General features: G+C 46.9%; 1 protein-coding gene across 1 annotated transcript in view; it reads right to left on the reverse strand.

The window, feature by feature from the left end:
- LIN52 (lin-52 DREAM MuvB core complex component) overlaps positions 1-18,355 on the reverse strand; it is a 338,499-nt gene that overhangs the window by 300,989 nt on the left and 19,155 nt on the right. The window contains exon 2 of the mRNA XM_085626775.1: positions 7,568-7,642. Within this exon, the coding sequence (XP_085482901.1) occupies positions 7,568-7,642 (75 nt within the window). The remainder of the gene's footprint in view (positions 1-7,567; positions 7,643-18,355) is intronic.

Consider the following 18,355-nt stretch of genomic DNA (forward strand, 5'->3'; position numbering starts at 1 on the left):
GACAGGGGATCGACGTCGACCGGAGTCGGCGTCGGATGTGGCACCGGTGTCGACGCCGGCAGAGGAGGCGTGACGAGGTCGACCGGCGTCGACGAGGGCCCAGGCCTGGGCCCCTCGGGGACCTGCGGCGTCGGGGCCGGAGCCTCCAACAGCGCCGGGGCCGGAGCCGCCGGCGCGCAAGGTCGCCCAGTCGAGTCCGCGGGGCCCGAAGGCGCGCCAGCGGGCGTCAACGGCGGGGCCAGGCTCCTCATGGCCGAGAGGAAGGCACTGACCTCCGCCGGCGTCGCGTCAGTCCCAGGGACCGGCGGGTATGGGGACGTGCGCGGCGCCTGCGGCTCCGGCGGAGCCGCGGGGGTGGAACCACCCTGACCCTCGGCCGAGTCGCGCGACCGGCGAGGGGAGTTCGAAGAGCGGTGTCGCCTCTTGGACCACTTCGACTTACCCGAAGACTTCGAGCTAGACGAGCGACGATGTCGAGTGCGGCTCCTCGACCGATCCTTGGACCTCCTCCTGGACCGGGATCGAGAGAGGCGCGGAGCCGAGTGGCGAAGCTCGAGAAGCTTACGGGACCACTCCCGCCTAGCCTTCGAAGTCAGGGCCATACAATCGGAGCACGACTCCGCGTCGTGGTCGAGGCCCAAACAATACAGGCACCGGCGGTGATGATCGGTCACTGACATCAGTCGATGACAGTCGTCGCAGGCCTTGAAACCAGGCATCCTACCGGCACCAGAGTCGAGAAAGTGACCAAAAAGAGTCAAAAAAGTTAGTCAAAAAATGACTAAAGGGGTAGCTCTCCCGGATCGGCGCTTACTGGTGCGGAAAAAAGAAGAACTGACGTCAGCGCGCGAGGGCGGCGTCTAGGTACTCCGACGACGTCATTCCGGCGCACGACGCCAACGACGGACGCGGAGCTGCAGACGACGCCTAGTGACGCGCAAGGGGTATTGCTACAAAAATCTTCCGGATCCAGTCTGACGCCTGGGGATATTCTAAGGTGAGGAATCTAACTAACGTGTTTCTTTCAGATAGGCCAGCCACGCACTGAGGCTGCCCTGGCAGCACAGACAGCTCTCAAATTAAGGCCAGGAGAAGAACCACCGGCGGAGCGTCCGACACCGAAGTGCGGCAATAGTGGAGTGGGAGTAGGGAGGCGACCGGGGAAACCCCCACTGTTCGACAGCAACCTCTCCCGGCCCAATAATACACACACCTACCTGGGAGAACCTGGAGTATAGGCCTGGCTCTACGTTTGGATCTCTATGACTACTAAACCATCAATTCACTCGGGGGGTGGGGGGGAGGGGGGGAGGGTCAGCAAGCTGGAGCCAGCAGAAATCACAATTACCAAGCCCTGACCCAGGGGTCCTAACAATAGAATTCTCCAGCTGGTGGTGCCCTGGAGGACAGTCTGTGCACTCAACTCTATTATAGACCTCAGCGGTAACCTGGAGGATATTCACCTGACTGCCCCCCTGTACTACCTCACACTGAAACAAAGCTGTCGCTTATCCTCAATGACATGTACAGGCCAATCAGCCATAGACTGGCATGACTACCAATAAATCCAAATTATCGAAGAACCCATCCATAAAAAACATGTTTCACTACCACAGTAAGGGGGTTAAGAGAGAGGCCTCAATTTCAGAATCAACTCATCAGCTACGTGAGCCCTCAGATATTCCCTACAGTTTTCAGGACCTACAATAACCATCAACAGAAGCGAACATCTCCCTGCTCCTAACAGAATTCACAAAAGACATGACCGCACTCTGCCTAGACTTTCAAATAGCAGTCACTGATCTTGCTCACTTCATCTAAAAAGTGGACCACAGAATCGACCAATCATAAATGTCATTAGCTGAACAATCTCATGAAAACGATGACTGGGACCTCAGACTTGATAAACTAGAAGCATGTCAGACTTGATTCAAGAAAAACTGGAGGACTAAAAACATAGATCAAGGCGGAAAAATATCCTTATTAGAGGCCTCTACAAAAATATCCCTAATACAGCACTGGAGTCACGTGTCCAAGACCTGTTCCATCAGCTATTGCAACTGTCAGCGGACTGAGGTATCACTCGACCACAAGCATAGCATCTTCTCTCCCTTCCTGCAAAACGGAAACTTAATCCCGGATGTCTTGGCACAAGTTCATTTTTTTTCAAATCAAGGAATCTGTTATGGCTGCAGCACGGTCCCACGACATGATCCACTTTAGGGGGGATCAGATATCACTCTTTCAGGATGTCTCCCCAGCGACTCTGGAAGCCACCGCAATTTCCGAAAAGAAAAAATAATTGATCAATGGGGCTACCTCTTCAGAATCTACTTTACTAAAGACAATAAACAACTTTCAGGGAAGACCCCACAGAAAGCTAGAGAATTTCTTCAACTCCCAGCAATGACCGATAGACATGAGCAGGAACCCAGGACCACAACGGCTGCGTCAGACCTTGAATGGAGAATACCATGGACAAGCAAAACGAAGCGATGGACATGCAGACTCTGACAACGTCTACAGAAAGACTCTCACCCACAATCGTCCGATGAGGGGTAAGCAGAGGTAGCTAGAGATGATCTCAAGCTCTACTTGCTGTCATTCGCAAGATGAAGCCCAGCGACAGGTTGTGTTGGTTTAACATTTGATCAAGGTTCACATCCATTCTGGTTGAACGTATTCACAACGCCTGTCCCTACATAACCTCCTCAGAACAATCAGGCTTCATCAAGCACAGACAAACAGACAATACCAGACTTGTGTACAACCTAACTGACATTGCAGAAAAACACAACAAACAAATGGTTCTTTTGTCGTTTGACGCGGAGAAGACCTTCAATGGAGTGGACTGGAAGTTACTACAAAAGGTCTTAGTCACTACAGGTGTGGACCCTAATCTCCTTACAGATGGGGGAAGTTGGAGATATCTTGACTAGGGTGAGTCGCCGGCATCAAATAAATTTCCTCCCCGGATTAGTCTATGTTCTCAAAGTACTTCCACTTCAATGCACACCACGATTGCTTAAACAGATTCAAAATAAACTTCTCAATTGTGCTTGCGGCAACAAATCTCCTAGAGCATCTAGAATCAAGCTATTCAGGAAAATGACTGATGGGGAGTGGGACTCCCCAGTATTGTCGGTTACACCCTGGCCTCTGAACTGCGCCCATCACTAGACTGGCATCAGACCCTTGACACTACACTTAGCGCGGCTGTCAAACAATACCACACTAACATCTCCACATCCAATATATTATGGTTGCCATGCAAACACAGGAAGATACAAAACACCCCTTCTACACTCTACGCTACACTGCAAGACTGCTGAGAGACTACACCTCACACTCATGACATGACCTATTTTTCATCACCTATAACTTCAATCACCCACAATTCCAATTTTCTATCTGGCCTATCAGACCAAGGGCTTCTTATACTGAGATGAAGGGAACCCGCCACACTTCGGGAACTTTTACACTGAAGGGTTACTAGCTGAAAAAGCCACTTACATAGATAATTTCGATCTTCAACCACATGACGAATATAGACTAACCTAACTGTTGCATTGGATGAGGAACAGAGATGTCCAAGTCAAAGTTAATAGAGATAAGACACAGACAAAACACTTGTTTTTTAATAAAACCAAAACAAAAGGGACCCCCATTCTATATACAGTCCTTAACCACACACAGAACTTCCCCCAATCTGCAGGTTAGCCTGGAGTAGGGCCCTGGGTAAAGAGATCTCAGGTGATACTCGGGGAAAGATGTGGAACAGGGTACCAAAATCTTTAATTTGTGTACAACACAAAGAAAACACATACAAGCTCCTAACCAGATGGTACCTCACTCCCACTCGACTGAAAGCAATAACCGGCGGTTCTGACCTCTGCTGGAGAGGATGTCCCATGATCCACATGTGGTGGTCCTGCCCAATAGTACGCCCCTGTTGTGAAGAAGAGGCTCAGATGGTGGAAGCAGCTACAGGATTGAAGATTCCGATGGACCTTCTGATGGTGTCCCAGGTGAAAACTCTGTATACCAACTAACAACCCTTGCAAGTAAACTTGCAACCTACCTGCTGAGGACAGCTCGCTTAACACTGGAACAGAACAGTTTTGGAAACAAGCCCTAACATTTGGTGGTCGAAAGTGTGCTCCATCAAAGCCAATGAAAAGCTGGCAGCATTAATACAAGATACACACCACAAATTCGAAAAAATGTGGGGTCCTTTCCGGGAGACAGGACAGTAATACAGAGTGGGGCCCAATGGGCAGTCCTCTTGCCCTACAACGATCTAGAATTGATAGTCTGTCCTCATAAACAGAGTCTGAGGACTCAGAGAAAGGCATGTGATCCAACCTTGCCAACGTAGATGAACGAATAAGCAATATAAACGATCTGAGTCCTGGACAATGGTACCTCTTCCCTGTGGCTTTTTCATCTGATTGCTGTGTCAAAAACTGTGCTGTATGGTTAATACCTGAAGTGACGACCAAAGTTATGTTTTCTCAATTTACATTGTAAACACAAATATTAATAATGATGTATGCATTGCTACCAGTGCATATAAATAAAAGTAGTTTTTTTTTAAAAGTGTGCAGTGGCCACTCCCAACCTCCGGTCACTACTATTCTATAGTAACTCTGACCCTTCTGTTGATAGAAAAGATGCCCACTTTTGAGAGTGCCAGAGGCAGAACAAACTGGGAATTAGGTAAGTGCCCCACTTAAAACGGCTGAGATTCTTTAGTAAGTAGTGGTGCGCCTTTTGTGGTGAATTGGAAAAAATTCAGTCCAGATTTCTAGATCCCTTAATATGCTCCAATAAGACATTTTCTATCTTCAAAATAAAAAAGTGAACATTCTCATAGCACATTAAAAAGACACTTGCTCAAAGGGCTAACGAAGAAACTGGCTGCAGATACTACAGGACACTGGAAGTCTGTAGCCATTTTCCTATAAAGTTGTTTCCTAAAGGTTACTTTTCCTTAAGCATAGCGTTTCTAGCTCTATTCTAAATATCATGGGCTGGTATTGTTCAAAGAACACACCAAAAGCAGCACATTACCTTCATGTGTTCCAGAAACATCTGCAATAATCTGTGCAGAAGACATTGCTACTAGAGTACATCAAACAAAGAGTTTCTCCAGCCAATGTAATACATGCAGGGTGGATTTTGCAACATTTCTTTTCTATCCATACATAGCCTTGTGCATTAAAAAGTAAATCTGGTACCAGTGCACTTGAAATCATCTAGATGGTCTGTCGAGAAGGAAAGAAATGAACGTGATTAGATTTCTTAGTGCTCACAAAGAGATCTTCACCGTTTGTGGAGTGAGGATGAACGAGGGAGTAGTGCACAACAGCCTGCCCTGACAATACGGTTCCATGAAAACCAATTCACATAATTGACATCAACTTAAAATAAATGGTGACTTACAGGAACCAGAATTAGCTATGTCACCAGTGAAATTTCCTAGAAACAGATGTTTACAACAAGCTAGGTGCCATGTGCCCACCTTTGAATCTCAAAGAGATCACCTCAGTCTTCTAATGACTAAGAATGATTGAGCCTGTTAGGCTTCCCAAATGGATACACCACTTCTGATACCGTAATTGTTCTTCCACCCAATCCAGTACTTTCCACTACATTGAACTCTATGTATGAGTGAGAGTTTGAGTTAGTGTGCAACAGAAACTACAAATACTGGGCAGCGAGTATGCAGGACACCCACTCTCTGTGTTAGATTTTGCCACCAAAGCCAACCTCACACAATAAAAAAAGCACCCAACAGCAGTGACAACTTAAAGCAAGTTAATAAGAGTGCTCCATACATTCACTCACTAGTGGCTCTCTACAAGCTAAGCATAGGAGTATTTTAACCATTCTAGCTTTCTTCTTCATCTGGTCTTATTACATTCCTCCAGCTCTGGCTAATGAATCTATCCGTCCCCTGGAGAATGCTAAAAGAAAAGCAGCCTTGTGTACGTGAATTAAGAAAATCCATTACTCCATAATGTACTTGGTACTGTTACGCACTTTCAAAAACTAACAAAAATTGTCCCTTAGAGGAGCCTCTGACCCTGCCTAATCACCCCAGTTCTTCCTATCGCTACTGTACGCTAATATGCTTTTCACTAGTTTATACTTTAGAAATATGAAGCAGCCATACCCCGCCATTAAAATCTGCATGAGTCTGTCAAAGTGACGCCATGTGTCTCGCTGAGCGATGGTGCCCCACATGGCTAAGGCGGGGCCACCCCAAAGCCAGAGAATTATACATGGTGTACCTGGGAGAATAATTTGATGGAGAAGGTTGATAAAGTAAGATACAGGAGACGCAAGTAGGATCAGAGAGATCCTGATGGAGAGTTCTACGACCATTATGTGCTGTACTACCTGAAATGTGTTGCAGGATTCTCCTAAACACAGATTAAAGTTACTTCACAAAATCAAAAGGCACACTTCGCCTGCAATCCCACCTCTGACATTCTCGTGCTGAGCAGTGAGAAATTAAAGCAGCATTGTGATATTTCAGCCTTCCAAACTGACAAAAAGCATAAAATTGCAACTTCCTATTTTTTCTCCTCGCTGCAAGGATTACCCTGGGTCTCTACCCGGAGACATAGATATGAAAGAGGCTAAGCAGAAAAGGAAAACAGGAAATGCAAGACTGGATGGAAGCGGTGGTGCTGAACGTTAAAAAGCACCGAGAAAAAATAAAGGCGAGACACTTGTGAAAGGAGAAAGAAAGAAGGAAACGTAGGAAGGTGAGAGATGGAGGTACCCAAGGAGTCAGGTGAAGCGAAAGAAGATTTAAGCGTGAGGGGAGATAGAGAGGAAAGGTCAAAGAGAGAAAAACAGTTGAGCAGGCAGGGGTAGAAAAGAGAAGGGAAAGAAACCCTTAGAAAGAGCAACAGTATGAACAGGTGAAACAGAAACACAGGAAAGAGGAAAACAGCAGCGAGAGAGACAGAAAGATTAAATGAAAGGAGGAAAAGAGATGACAGAAGAATAGAAAAGAAGTAGAGCACACGTGGTGTCGAAAAAGGAGAGAAGTGAAAAAGTAGATGGGGATCAGACAGCAACATGGGAGGGAGTATCCAGAATGTTTTATGATGGAAAATTAAGTAAAAAGCAGATAGAATAGGGGAGTGGGAAATATGGGAAGGGAGCAGGGAAAAGAAAAGCACAAACATTTTAAGTGACTGAAAATCACAATGAAAGCTGACATAAGGGTCTTTTAAGAAATTCCTGTATCACCCTTCCTTCTTGCCTGGAAAAAGGCATTCCATTTTTAAACCCTACTGGTGTGTTCTTCCTTATAGCATACGGTGACTGCAGACCCTAAACACAGAGGGAGATAATGTGACAGACCAGATTGAATACAAACTTAAAGTCCCGAGTCACAAGCTCACCTACCTGAGCCACCCACTTCTGCCTCCAGGACAGCCAAGACCCACTCTTGCACAATGATAACTTTTCTCCAACGGTGTGGATTAAGAAAGGCGGGTTGTGGTAAGCTCCGCCTATTACATGGCCTGATAATAAATACACTTACGTTGCTCTGGCCAGAGGTCCGGTGAAGCTCTGTCCAGCTTCTCAAAGCTCAGCAAAGAAGCCTCCAGATCTGCCCCTAAAACAACAGAGCAGATCAAAATCCGTACAAAAAACACCGGTTCATTTGATAAACTTGGCAGCATACATGAATGCAGCATACCGATGGCAGAATATTAGGACATTTCACATGTTTGAATTTGGTTCCACTCCACCCACATCTGTGAGGTTGTTCTGCTCCGTGGATCCCTGATGTTGAACGAGCTGCTGAATTTGTGGGGTAATTAAAAGTTTAACTCCAGTAAGTATGCTTCAGCACCAGAGAACAACACTCCTCACAGGACCTATCAGACGAACACTATGCCAGGTACTCCCAGAGATATCTGAGGTGGGTCCTAATAGAGACACTTCATATCAGGACCAAGCAGACACACCCTATGACAGACGCTGCAAGTGAGAACTTGTGCAGGCCCCAGAAAGCACATTTTATGCAAGGCCCACTTGCAGACACACCTTATTCCAGATCTTACCATTGAGACCCTTTGGTGGATCCTATTAAAAGCCCTCCCATGCCAAGTCCTTCAAGAGACACCTCATTTCTGAGTCAATCATTCACACACACATTACATGCCAGATTCAAAGAGACACACTGTGCCAGGTCTCGGCAATCATACCATGTGTAAGGTGTTATCAGATACACCCAGTCTCATGTCTTAATAGAGGCACTCTCCATCATACCAAAGTAAATACATGCAAGGACAAGAAACACCCTGGTGTCTGTTTCTACAAGAAACACCATAGGTATGGTTCCAGCAGATACACTTCATGCTGTCAGAACTAACACTAGAACTGACTGTGCCAGGACACAGAAAATACACTGCATTCTAGGATACTTTTAGAGCTCAGCAGGTCTTACTAATTGTTAATTTTAATCTTTCCTGTGCATATCCCTGGGGGGCCTTCAAAGTAAGTCTGCTGATTATATGTGCATAATTGGATTTTAGTAAATACTTACTGCCTGTTCACATCACATTTGGCACATCCTTAATTTAGTCTTCAACAAAGAACAGACAGTCTCTAATGTGCAATCTAAGTCACTAAAATGGCTGACCATCAGGGCATAGTATTCCAAATTATTACACTGCTGTTCCTTACATTTATAACTCACCCATATTTTGCCTTATGAGAAATAAGAGATACCACTATGTAAACATTGGCGCGTTTTAACCCCTTGTGTGCCACGCCCTTTCCCCGCCCTGTGCCGGCCGTTGCATTAGCGGGCGGGGTTCATGACGAGCTGGACTCGTCATGGGCACAGCGCAACCGCGGCCCATGACGAGTCCAGCTCGTCATGGGCACACAAGGGGTTAAACCTCAACTAGACAGTTTAACTAAGTGCTTCCCTCTTGAAGGAAATTTCAGGCATCTGTATCAAGCCTCAAAATAGTCTAGCCGCAAGAAGGAGATGTTGGGTTTAAACAAATACAAATACAGAACAATGAGTTGCTGCTAATATTAAGAGCACAAAACAGAAAGATAGGAAATTAGAGGAAAAATGGCAAAAAAAAAAGGGCAAAATGGCAAAACAGTTACCGAGCAAAAGACTGAAAAGCTCAATTAAATTACAGCAGGGAGCCCGCCAATCAACCAAGACAGAGGAGTCCATTGCCTCAATTCTCAAGGTAACCGACAACCTGACAGGTGCTCACCTGTCTGGCAGGCAACTCTGTGCCTACAGTGCATGGACGTTATGTTGGATGCACTGAAGGCACAGATTAATTCAGAGTGGGCGGCATGTTTGTTGCTCACCCTTGGCATTCATTTTTGTAACCTAAAGCAAACTCAAAGCTGGAGTTTGTTTCAGAAAAATCCTAAAACAATGGTTCAGATACACAAGGAGTTTTATCCATTTTTTAATTTTTTGTTTTTTCTTTTTTAAATCAGGGCCATTGTATATCTTTTAGTCATGCTTGCATAGAAGATCTAAGCAGGGACAATCAGTGGTTGTTGCTAATGTGACCTGGTGCCCCAGTGTTGGGCAGGCCGTGAGGTCAATCAATCAAGGGTTTATAAAGCGCGATACTCACCCGTGAGGGTCTCAAGGCACGGGGGGGGGGGGGGGGGGGGGGGGAGGATCAGTCGAAGAGCCAGGTCTTGAGGCTCCTCCTGAAGGTGTGCAGGGTGGGGGAGTGTCTGATGTTGACTGGGAGCTCGTTCTAGGTCTTTGCTGTGATGTAGGAGAAAGCTCTTCTGCCTGCTCTGGTTCTGCGGATACAAGGGGTCTCTGCCAGGGCGAGGTCGGCGGAGCCGAGGTTCCTTTTGGGTACTTGGAAGGAGACTCTTTCGTTGAGGTATTTGGGTCCAATGTTGTGGAGGGATTTGTAGGCGTGGGTGAGAAGCTTGAATGTTACTCTCTTCACGACAGGGAGCCAGTGGAGGTCTCGTAGGTGCTGGGTCATGTGCTTGTGTCGTGGGGTACCGAGGACGAGTCTGGCTGCGGTGTTCTGGATAGTTTGGAGCATGTGTAGCAGGGTTTTGTTGATTCCGGCGTAGAGGGCATTACCATAGTCCAGTCTGCTGGTTATGAGTGCGTGGGTGACGGTCTTTCTGCATTCGGGGTGGATCCACTTGAAGGTCTTATGGAGGATGCGGAGGGAGTAGAAGCAGGTTGAGGCGACGGCGTTGGTCTGCCGGGTCATGGTGAGGGAGGAGACTAGAATGATGCTGAGGTTCCTGACGTGGTCTGTCGGGGTGGGTGGGTTTCTGAGCGCAGGGGGCCACCAGAAGCTGTCCCACGCAGTGGGGGAGGGTCCAAGGACGAGGACCTCTGTCTTCTCCGAGTTCAGGTTTAGGCAGCTGTCGCTCATCCAGGCTGCGATGTCTTTCACTTCTTCTTGGAAGCTGAGTCTGGTGTCTTCGGGGTTCTTCGTGAGAGAGAGAGAATGAGCTGGGTGTCATCAGCGTAAGACACTATGCTGAGCCCATGCTGTCTGATGATGGCGGCAAGGGGGGCCATGTAAATGTTGAAGAGCGTGGGGCTGAGCGAGGACCCTTGAGGTACTCCACAGTTGATCGTTGTATGTTCGGAGAGGTAAAGAGTTTCCAGAGGCAGAGTCAGATCCACTGTCAGAAACTAAGAAGTTCCATGACTTAAATGAAACAGGGAACCGTGGATTTGGTTGGGCGGGTGCTCTGAGTATTTATGGCACAGCTCCCACTGCACCAATCTAGAAACGAGCCTTATAGAAATAATTTATCAGAATATACCACCAGGCTTCCAGAAAATAGAAACAGATGTTTTGGCACACAAAGTCAGTGCTGCCACAACCATTTCTAAATATTATTTAGACACAGTTCAATTGCACCTCCTGAGGAATGTTTAACAGAAATGGCATCAAATGTGTGAAATGTGTCTTCCTGGTCTATGAACTCATACAACAGCAATTCCAGTAACAAGGGCATTCATGAACTTGTCAAACCGGACCGACTGACCTCCACCCTCGCCCAGAACCCACCCGCGGACCCGACTGACACGGACACCGCAGCCCTCAACCTCAGACAGTGGATCAACGACTGCGCCAACACCCTCGCCCCGCTCAAGAAACCACACACCAACCACTCCAGCAAGAAAGCCGCTTGGTTCACCGAAGAACTCCAGACCTCCAAGCACACCCGCAGGGAACTGGAGAAGAAATGGCTCCTAGACCACACCCCGGACAACCGCGCAGCACACAAGGACGCCATCCGCAGACACCACCAGCTCATCAGAACAGCCAAGAGATCGTCCTTCAAAACCCACCTGGATAACAACACACACAACAGCAAAGAGCTCTTCAAGATAGTGAGGGAACTCTCCAACCCCAACACCAACACCAACGAGATCACGCCTTCGCAAGACCTGTGCGACTCATTGGCCACCTTCTTCCATCACAAGATCACCGACATCTACGACAGCCTCAACACCTCCTCCACCTCAACCGCACCAGGACCCACACCCAACGCCATCTGCACCACCCGACTGACCTCCTGGGCACACGTCAACGGCGACGAGACGCACAAGATCATGAACTCCATCCACTCAGGATCTCCGGCCGACCCATGCCCACACCACATATACAACAACGCCGCCGGAACCATTGCCCCCCATCTGCAGAAAGTCATCAACATCTCCTTCGACACAGCAACTTACCCGGAAATCTGGAAACACGCCAAAATCAACGCCCTCCTCAAGAAACCCAAGGTGGACCCCAAGGACCTCAAGAACTTCCGGCCCATCTCCCTGCTCCCGTTCCCGGAGAAGGTCATTGAGAAAATCGCCAACACTCAGCTAACCCGCCACCTAGAGGACAACAACATCCTTGACTCATCCCAGTCCGGATTCAGAAGAAACCACAGCACAGAGACAGCCCTCATCGCCGCCACAGATGACATCAGACGCCAGCTGGACAATGGCGAAACCTCTGCCCTCATCCTCCTGGACCTGTCAGCCGCATTCGACACGGTCTGCCACCGCACGCTAAGAACACGCCTCCAAGAAGCCGGTATCCAAGAGAAAGCCCTCGACTGGACCACTTCCTTCCTCTCTGGCAGAACCCAGAGAGTCCGCATCCCGCCCTTCCGATCCAAGGCCACCGACGTCATCTGCGGCGTTCCCCAGGGATCCTCCCTCAGCCCGACGCTGTTCAACATCTACATGGCACCCCTCGCACAAGTGGCCCGCCGACACAACCTTAACATCTTCTCCTACGCCGACGACACCCAACTCATCCTCTCCCTCACCCAGGACCCAGACACGGCCAAAGCCAACCTCCACGAGGGAATGAACGCCGTCGCTGAGTGGATGCAGAACAGCCACCTGAAGCTGAACTCGGACAAGACGGAAGTCCTCATACTTGGCCCCACCCCATCCGCGTGGGACGACTCCTGGTGGCCGACCACACTGGGGACCCCCCCAGCACCCACGGACCACGCACGCAACCTGGGATTCGTCCTCGACTCCTCTCTCTCCATGTCCAAACAGGTCAGCGCCGTCTCCTCCTCCTGCTTCAACACCCTCCGCATGCTTCGCAGGATCTCCAAGTGGATCCCCACGGAGACCAGAAGAACAGTAACCCAGGCCCTCGTCAGCAGCAGACTGGACTACGACAGCGCCCTCTACGCAGGAATCCCAAAAATGACAACGCATCCAAAACGCCTCCGCCCGACTGATCAACGCCCCTCGCCGCAACCACATCATCCCCCCACATGAGAGACCTGCACTGGCTCCCCGTCGACAAGAGGATCACCTTCAGGCTCCTCACCCATGCACACAAATCCCTCCACAACATCGGACCAGCCTACCTGAACAACAGACTCAACTTCTACACCCCCGCCCGCCAGCTCCGCTCCGCCAATCTCGCCCTGGCCGCTGTCCCACACATTCGACGCACAACCTCCGGCGGCAGATCCTTCTCCTTCCTCGCCGCCAAGACCTGGAACGCCCTCCCCACCCACCTACGGCAGACCCAAGACCTGCTCACCTTCAGAAAACTCCTCAAGACCTGGCTCTTCGAGCAGTAGCATCCCCCCCCCCTCCCAGCGCCTTGGGACCCCCACGGGTAAGTAGTGCGCTTTATACGTTTCTTGATTGATTGATTCCTGTTCCCGACAACTTGACTTCTGGATAGTGCTGCAAACTATTATATTGATGTCCTTGGTGTAGTCTTTAGTTTCGGTGACTACACTCACTTGTGTATTACATGTGGAAAGCTCCCACATCTGGGATTAAGACACCAACTGCTTAAGCTGCCACAGATTATTTTGTCTTTCGGCATATGTATATATGCAACACATGTATCGGGAGCTACTGGGTCATGGCTCTGAAGTAAATTCATTTCAACATCATCAACTTTGTTGCCTTTCCCACATTCCCTATTTCTTCTCCCATGCAGCCATCACTCACATTTCATCCAATCCCAGTGAAAAAACTTTCATCAGCATTATGTGAGACAAAAAAAAACACAATGAAGAAATATAATAATGATTCATCCAAAAAGAACACTGAATATTACACAAGCATTGGAAAAGCAAACAAGTCTCACCTATTATACCTATTGGGTTTGCCAATCTTTTTAGTCGTGCAGCGCAGCATTGCAGCTGCTGTGTAGCATGGTTATTCACAAAAATGCTTAATGATGCCTTCACCACGTCAATTTATAGGGGTGTGTATACGTTCAATACACATGCTGAGTCTACAAAATGACGTGTGTGTTTTTTGTCTTTTTATTCACTGATCCCAGATGGATTGGTAATTGTTTTCAAGAAAGGGGCGAAAAGCACCACTTGGGGCGAGAGAAGCACATGGGCGAGAGACAGTAACCTAGTGGAGAAGGAAAGAACCATAAGGGGGATAACTGGAAAACAAATGCACTCTCAGGGAGTGCTTAAACAAAAAAAGTCGTTCCCTAAAAGCAAGCAGTGAAACTAGCGAAGCCAGCCAATCAAGGATATAGTAAAGAGACTATGCTTCATGGGAAAAACAAAGACAAGATTGAAAAGGATACAAATAGAAAGCAGGCAAATAAGAGTGACAGCAAATTCAACCAATGATGAGCAATGGGTGGGATGCAAGCCCCTGTATATTCTTTGTAAGCCTGCAATATGTCTTTCACAATCAAATTTCTGTTTCCAAATGGACACATGAATCACAGAACTAATCAGCTACCTGTTTAATAATGTCATCTCTGGGATTGCTGGCAATGGGCAAAGTATCCGTAAAACAGGAATACCCCAATTAGCAATACCCAAGCAAAAGGTGCTCCATGCCCAGAGCTTCCACCTCCAGTAACATGGTGCAACAGCTGCCATGCACCCTCTTCGTTGTCCACCCCTAAACTTACCCCTTAATTTCCCAGGTTATCTGCGACTCACCCCCTTCACTACCTTCTCATCTATGGCCACATTCTTACTCTTATCAAGTCATGTCTCCATAACCTCTACTCTCCTCTTGCCTACCTCTTCTGAATGCTGGTAAGTTAGGCTGCTCCCACAGCCCCTTTATCCTCTGACACACCACTATACCCACCGAAGTCTCTCTCTCTCTCTCCCATCACCCTGCAGTTCTTAGTGCCTATGCCTCGCACACTGACTCATAAGTCAAGTCTCACCTCCCTAGGACCCCGGACCCTAGGACCTGGAACAGATGGAGGACATTGACTGGGAGGCCGTGGTGATGCACTTAAGAAAAGTAGCAACTAAATCCAGGTTGTGCCTTTATAGAGTTCAAAATACTGCGTAAAATATACTATAATAGAAGACTAAGCTATATAAAAGTGGGACAAGGCCAAACAGGAACGTGTCTGAGGTGTGAGATCTAAGATGGCACTTGCCTAAACACAGGTTAAAGCTATAATAAGTTGCAGCTACATCAGAAAGAGATTACCAAATTGAGGCAGATGTTTGATATAGAAAATCCATCTACTCTGCAATTTCTTATCTAGGGCATACCTAACGATGTAAAGTTACAGAGAAGCAAAATATAATTCTGTACATAGGGACTGCTTATAGCTAAGAGAGACATTGCTAGAAAATGGGGATCCCCGACCGTACCAACTATGTGAGAATGGAACAATGGAATGGATTACTGTATGAGGTGGAGAAAGTGGTATGCAACAGTAGGGGTTGCCCTTAGAAATTTGGAAAATTATGAAAATGACTGAAGACTTTTATAGAATAGGAAGAGAGTAAGTGGAAAATGTAACTTGTGTTGACTTACCATTCATGACATGCAGTAGCAGAAGGTGGGAAAATATATGGGCAAAATAATTGTCTACCAAATGTATGCATTGTTGTGGTTCTCAATTGTGACGTTAACCACAAATATGAATGGACATGTAATGCTGCTGAAATGTATGCTCTTACTCAATCTTTTATTATTGTGATGCAAGTGTAAAAGTCTAGAATAAAAATAGATATATAAAAAAGTATTGACTCCGTGTGTTAGACACTTCTAGTCCCCCATTTGTCACGCTCACCTTCCCCCTCCTCCCACCACTCCAGCTTTCAGCCTGTCTTAAACCAACCTATGCACCTTCTTAAATGTGCTATCCATGCATAACACGCCTCTACTACATACAAGACATATACCTGAGACCTAAATTATTCCTCATCAAGGAAATCTAATTTATCTAGCATCACTCATGAAACAAACCTAGATGAATAGAAGACTGTCCTGCAACAGTGCATTCCCTTACCTCTTGACAACCCTAACCTTCCATCTCAGGTCCTGAATGAGAATCCCTTCTGGTGAGATTTAGCATCTCCCAAAGTCCTCTTTCTCCGTCCTACTAATCTGTGGATCATTTCTCATATCAACTTTCTGTGAGTCATTAATAACTGTCACATCAGTGATTCTTAATGTCCCTTCTTTGATCATCCTCAGTGACTTCTGGGTATGGTTCTACATTCCTAATCATTGTACCACAAAATAGTTCACAAAGTCTGGAAACTCACAGCCATCATCAACACATCTTCAGACCCAACCATTCTGTTGGGCACAAGCTAGGTGCCACATTTTCCTATCTTCCAACTATCAATGTACACTGGCCATTCCCACTCCTCTTAATGACTAGCAAGAGACCCCTTGTTCAACAGGACATATCCAGTTGACATGGCTAATACCAAGACCTTTGCCTGGCACTGGAGGATATTATTCCACTCGAGGATGGCAAGACTTAACAACAAAGCCCCTCAGCCCCAAACCTATACCTCAATAGAACACGTAATTTCTATCCTCAACCAATGGACCTCATGTGCACTAGACTCTGTTGTGCCACTGAAACTCCAGTGATCCTGTCATAGTTCTAAAGGCTCCAAATGGTATGCTAAAGACTTTTCCACTTTCGAATCCTATAGTTGTGTACTGGGGCAAACATGTGAGCAGAACAGAGGCCCAGGATATGAGATCATGTTCATTAAACAACCGAGATTCCACATTCTACAGGGCCTCGGACACAAATGCTAATAAAAGGGGCTATGCCACCTGACTTGCCATCAAAATAATTCTTCAGAATCCTTTAAGAATTCCACATCTACAATAATCTGTAGCCGAATCAGCCCCTCATAGCACTTCTAAAATGCACTGTCAGACCAATATGTGAAGAAAGTAGACGACCTCGAGTATCGCTTCATCAAACAGATGTCAACCTCTGTCAACACTTAAACAAGCATTGGCATAGCCAATAGGTCTCGCTTTTGGGACCTTCTAAGTATTTAGTTATGCAGCACAATATCCTTGGTGCAACCACATCAACTGTTGCGTGGCTAAACACTTATAAGGTCCCAAAGGCGAGATCTATTGGCTATGCCAATGCTTGGTGTGGTTGTGTGTGTGGTTGTGTGTGTGGTTGTGTGTGTGGTTGTGTGTGTGTGGTTGTGTGTGTGCATGTGGTTGTGTGTGTGGTTGTGTGTGTGTAGTATGAGTATGCATAACAGCTACATTTTAAGGAAAATCAATAATAATTGGTTAAAAAAAGCTAGATGGAGATGTACCCCGCCCACCACATTCAAAGGGAGTGTGACTTATTGACTTCTTGGAATGTGAGGTCTACAGTTTCTGTGGATTGGACGGACACTTTGACGGTGTAAAGGTCGCAATGCTGGAGCCAGTATTCTAGTAGTTCCCTTAATGAGAAGGGTATGTCCTATTTACATAGCCAGTATGTAGCTTCCATTTTTCAATCCCTTGCAACCGTTATTTGACTATGATTACGGTGCATTACTGGTTATGCAAAACCCAGCAAAATCGTTTCATTTTCTGACATGTTGAGAATCTGTGATATGATGTCCTGAGTCTGGCAAAAAGCAGATTAGAGTATTTTTTTGTTTGTTGCTTTACCAGCATAATCTAAACATATCAGTGTCTGGGTTTGTAAGACTGATGTATCCTTTGTTTTATAGGCATTACTAAGTAGAGTGGCCCAATCGCAATTGGGCTGAATCAAAAAAAATTGTTGGAATGATGTTTCCTGATAAAGGTGAGAGACAACTGTTTCCCCTGTCTTCTTTTATATCTAACAGAGGCTTCATTTAGTCGACATTTTATTTATGTACCTACATTTAGGTACCGCAGATAATACTGCAGCATAATGGTTTCTTGTAGTCATTATTGTCTTTCACTTCACTTAATATCTTTTGAGAAGATAGTCGTAACACTGACTGCTTTACATGATACTTAGGTAATCGAACATAAAAGAATTCTAATGAATAGGAATTATTGTACCATGTTTTTAGGTCTCGCTGAGCCCAGCGCATGCGCTGACTCGGAGAGACATTTTGTGTGTGAGTTTTTTAAGTGCTGCTGGATGGCCTAGCGCTTGCATGCACGTGAGCGTGCACGCGCGCAGCCGTCATGCGCTAGGCCAGCCAGCAGCACTCAGGAAGGCCATTAGCGCGTCATCGAAATCACTTTCGCTTTCACAGCGATCGTGATGACTTTAGTGGCCAATGCTTGTCGCATCCTTGTTTTTTCAAAGCATTGGCCGTGCGCGCACACAACTCCCGCTTCTCCCGCGCGCGTGGCCAATGCTTGTTTTCTTTTTGATATATCATCTAATTTGGTGTGTGCACACTGGAAGGAATCGGAGATGTTTACGTTAGCCCAGAGCAGAATAAACAGAAAGAAGCCGTGCTCGGATAGCTCCAGATGTCGCGAGCTGCTTGTTGTGTTCCTGCGCAGACTTCCCCTCGCCAGCGCTCCCAGCTCTGGTAATTCGGTCAGATAATACATACCTTGCTCAGCAGATTGATACCATGA

The sequence above is a fragment of the Triturus cristatus genome, chromosome 9 (genome assembly GCF_964204655.1).
Source record: "Triturus cristatus chromosome 9, aTriCri1.1, whole genome shotgun sequence".
In the NCBI taxonomy this organism is placed as follows: Eukaryota; Metazoa; Chordata; class Amphibia; order Caudata; family Salamandridae; genus Triturus; species Triturus cristatus.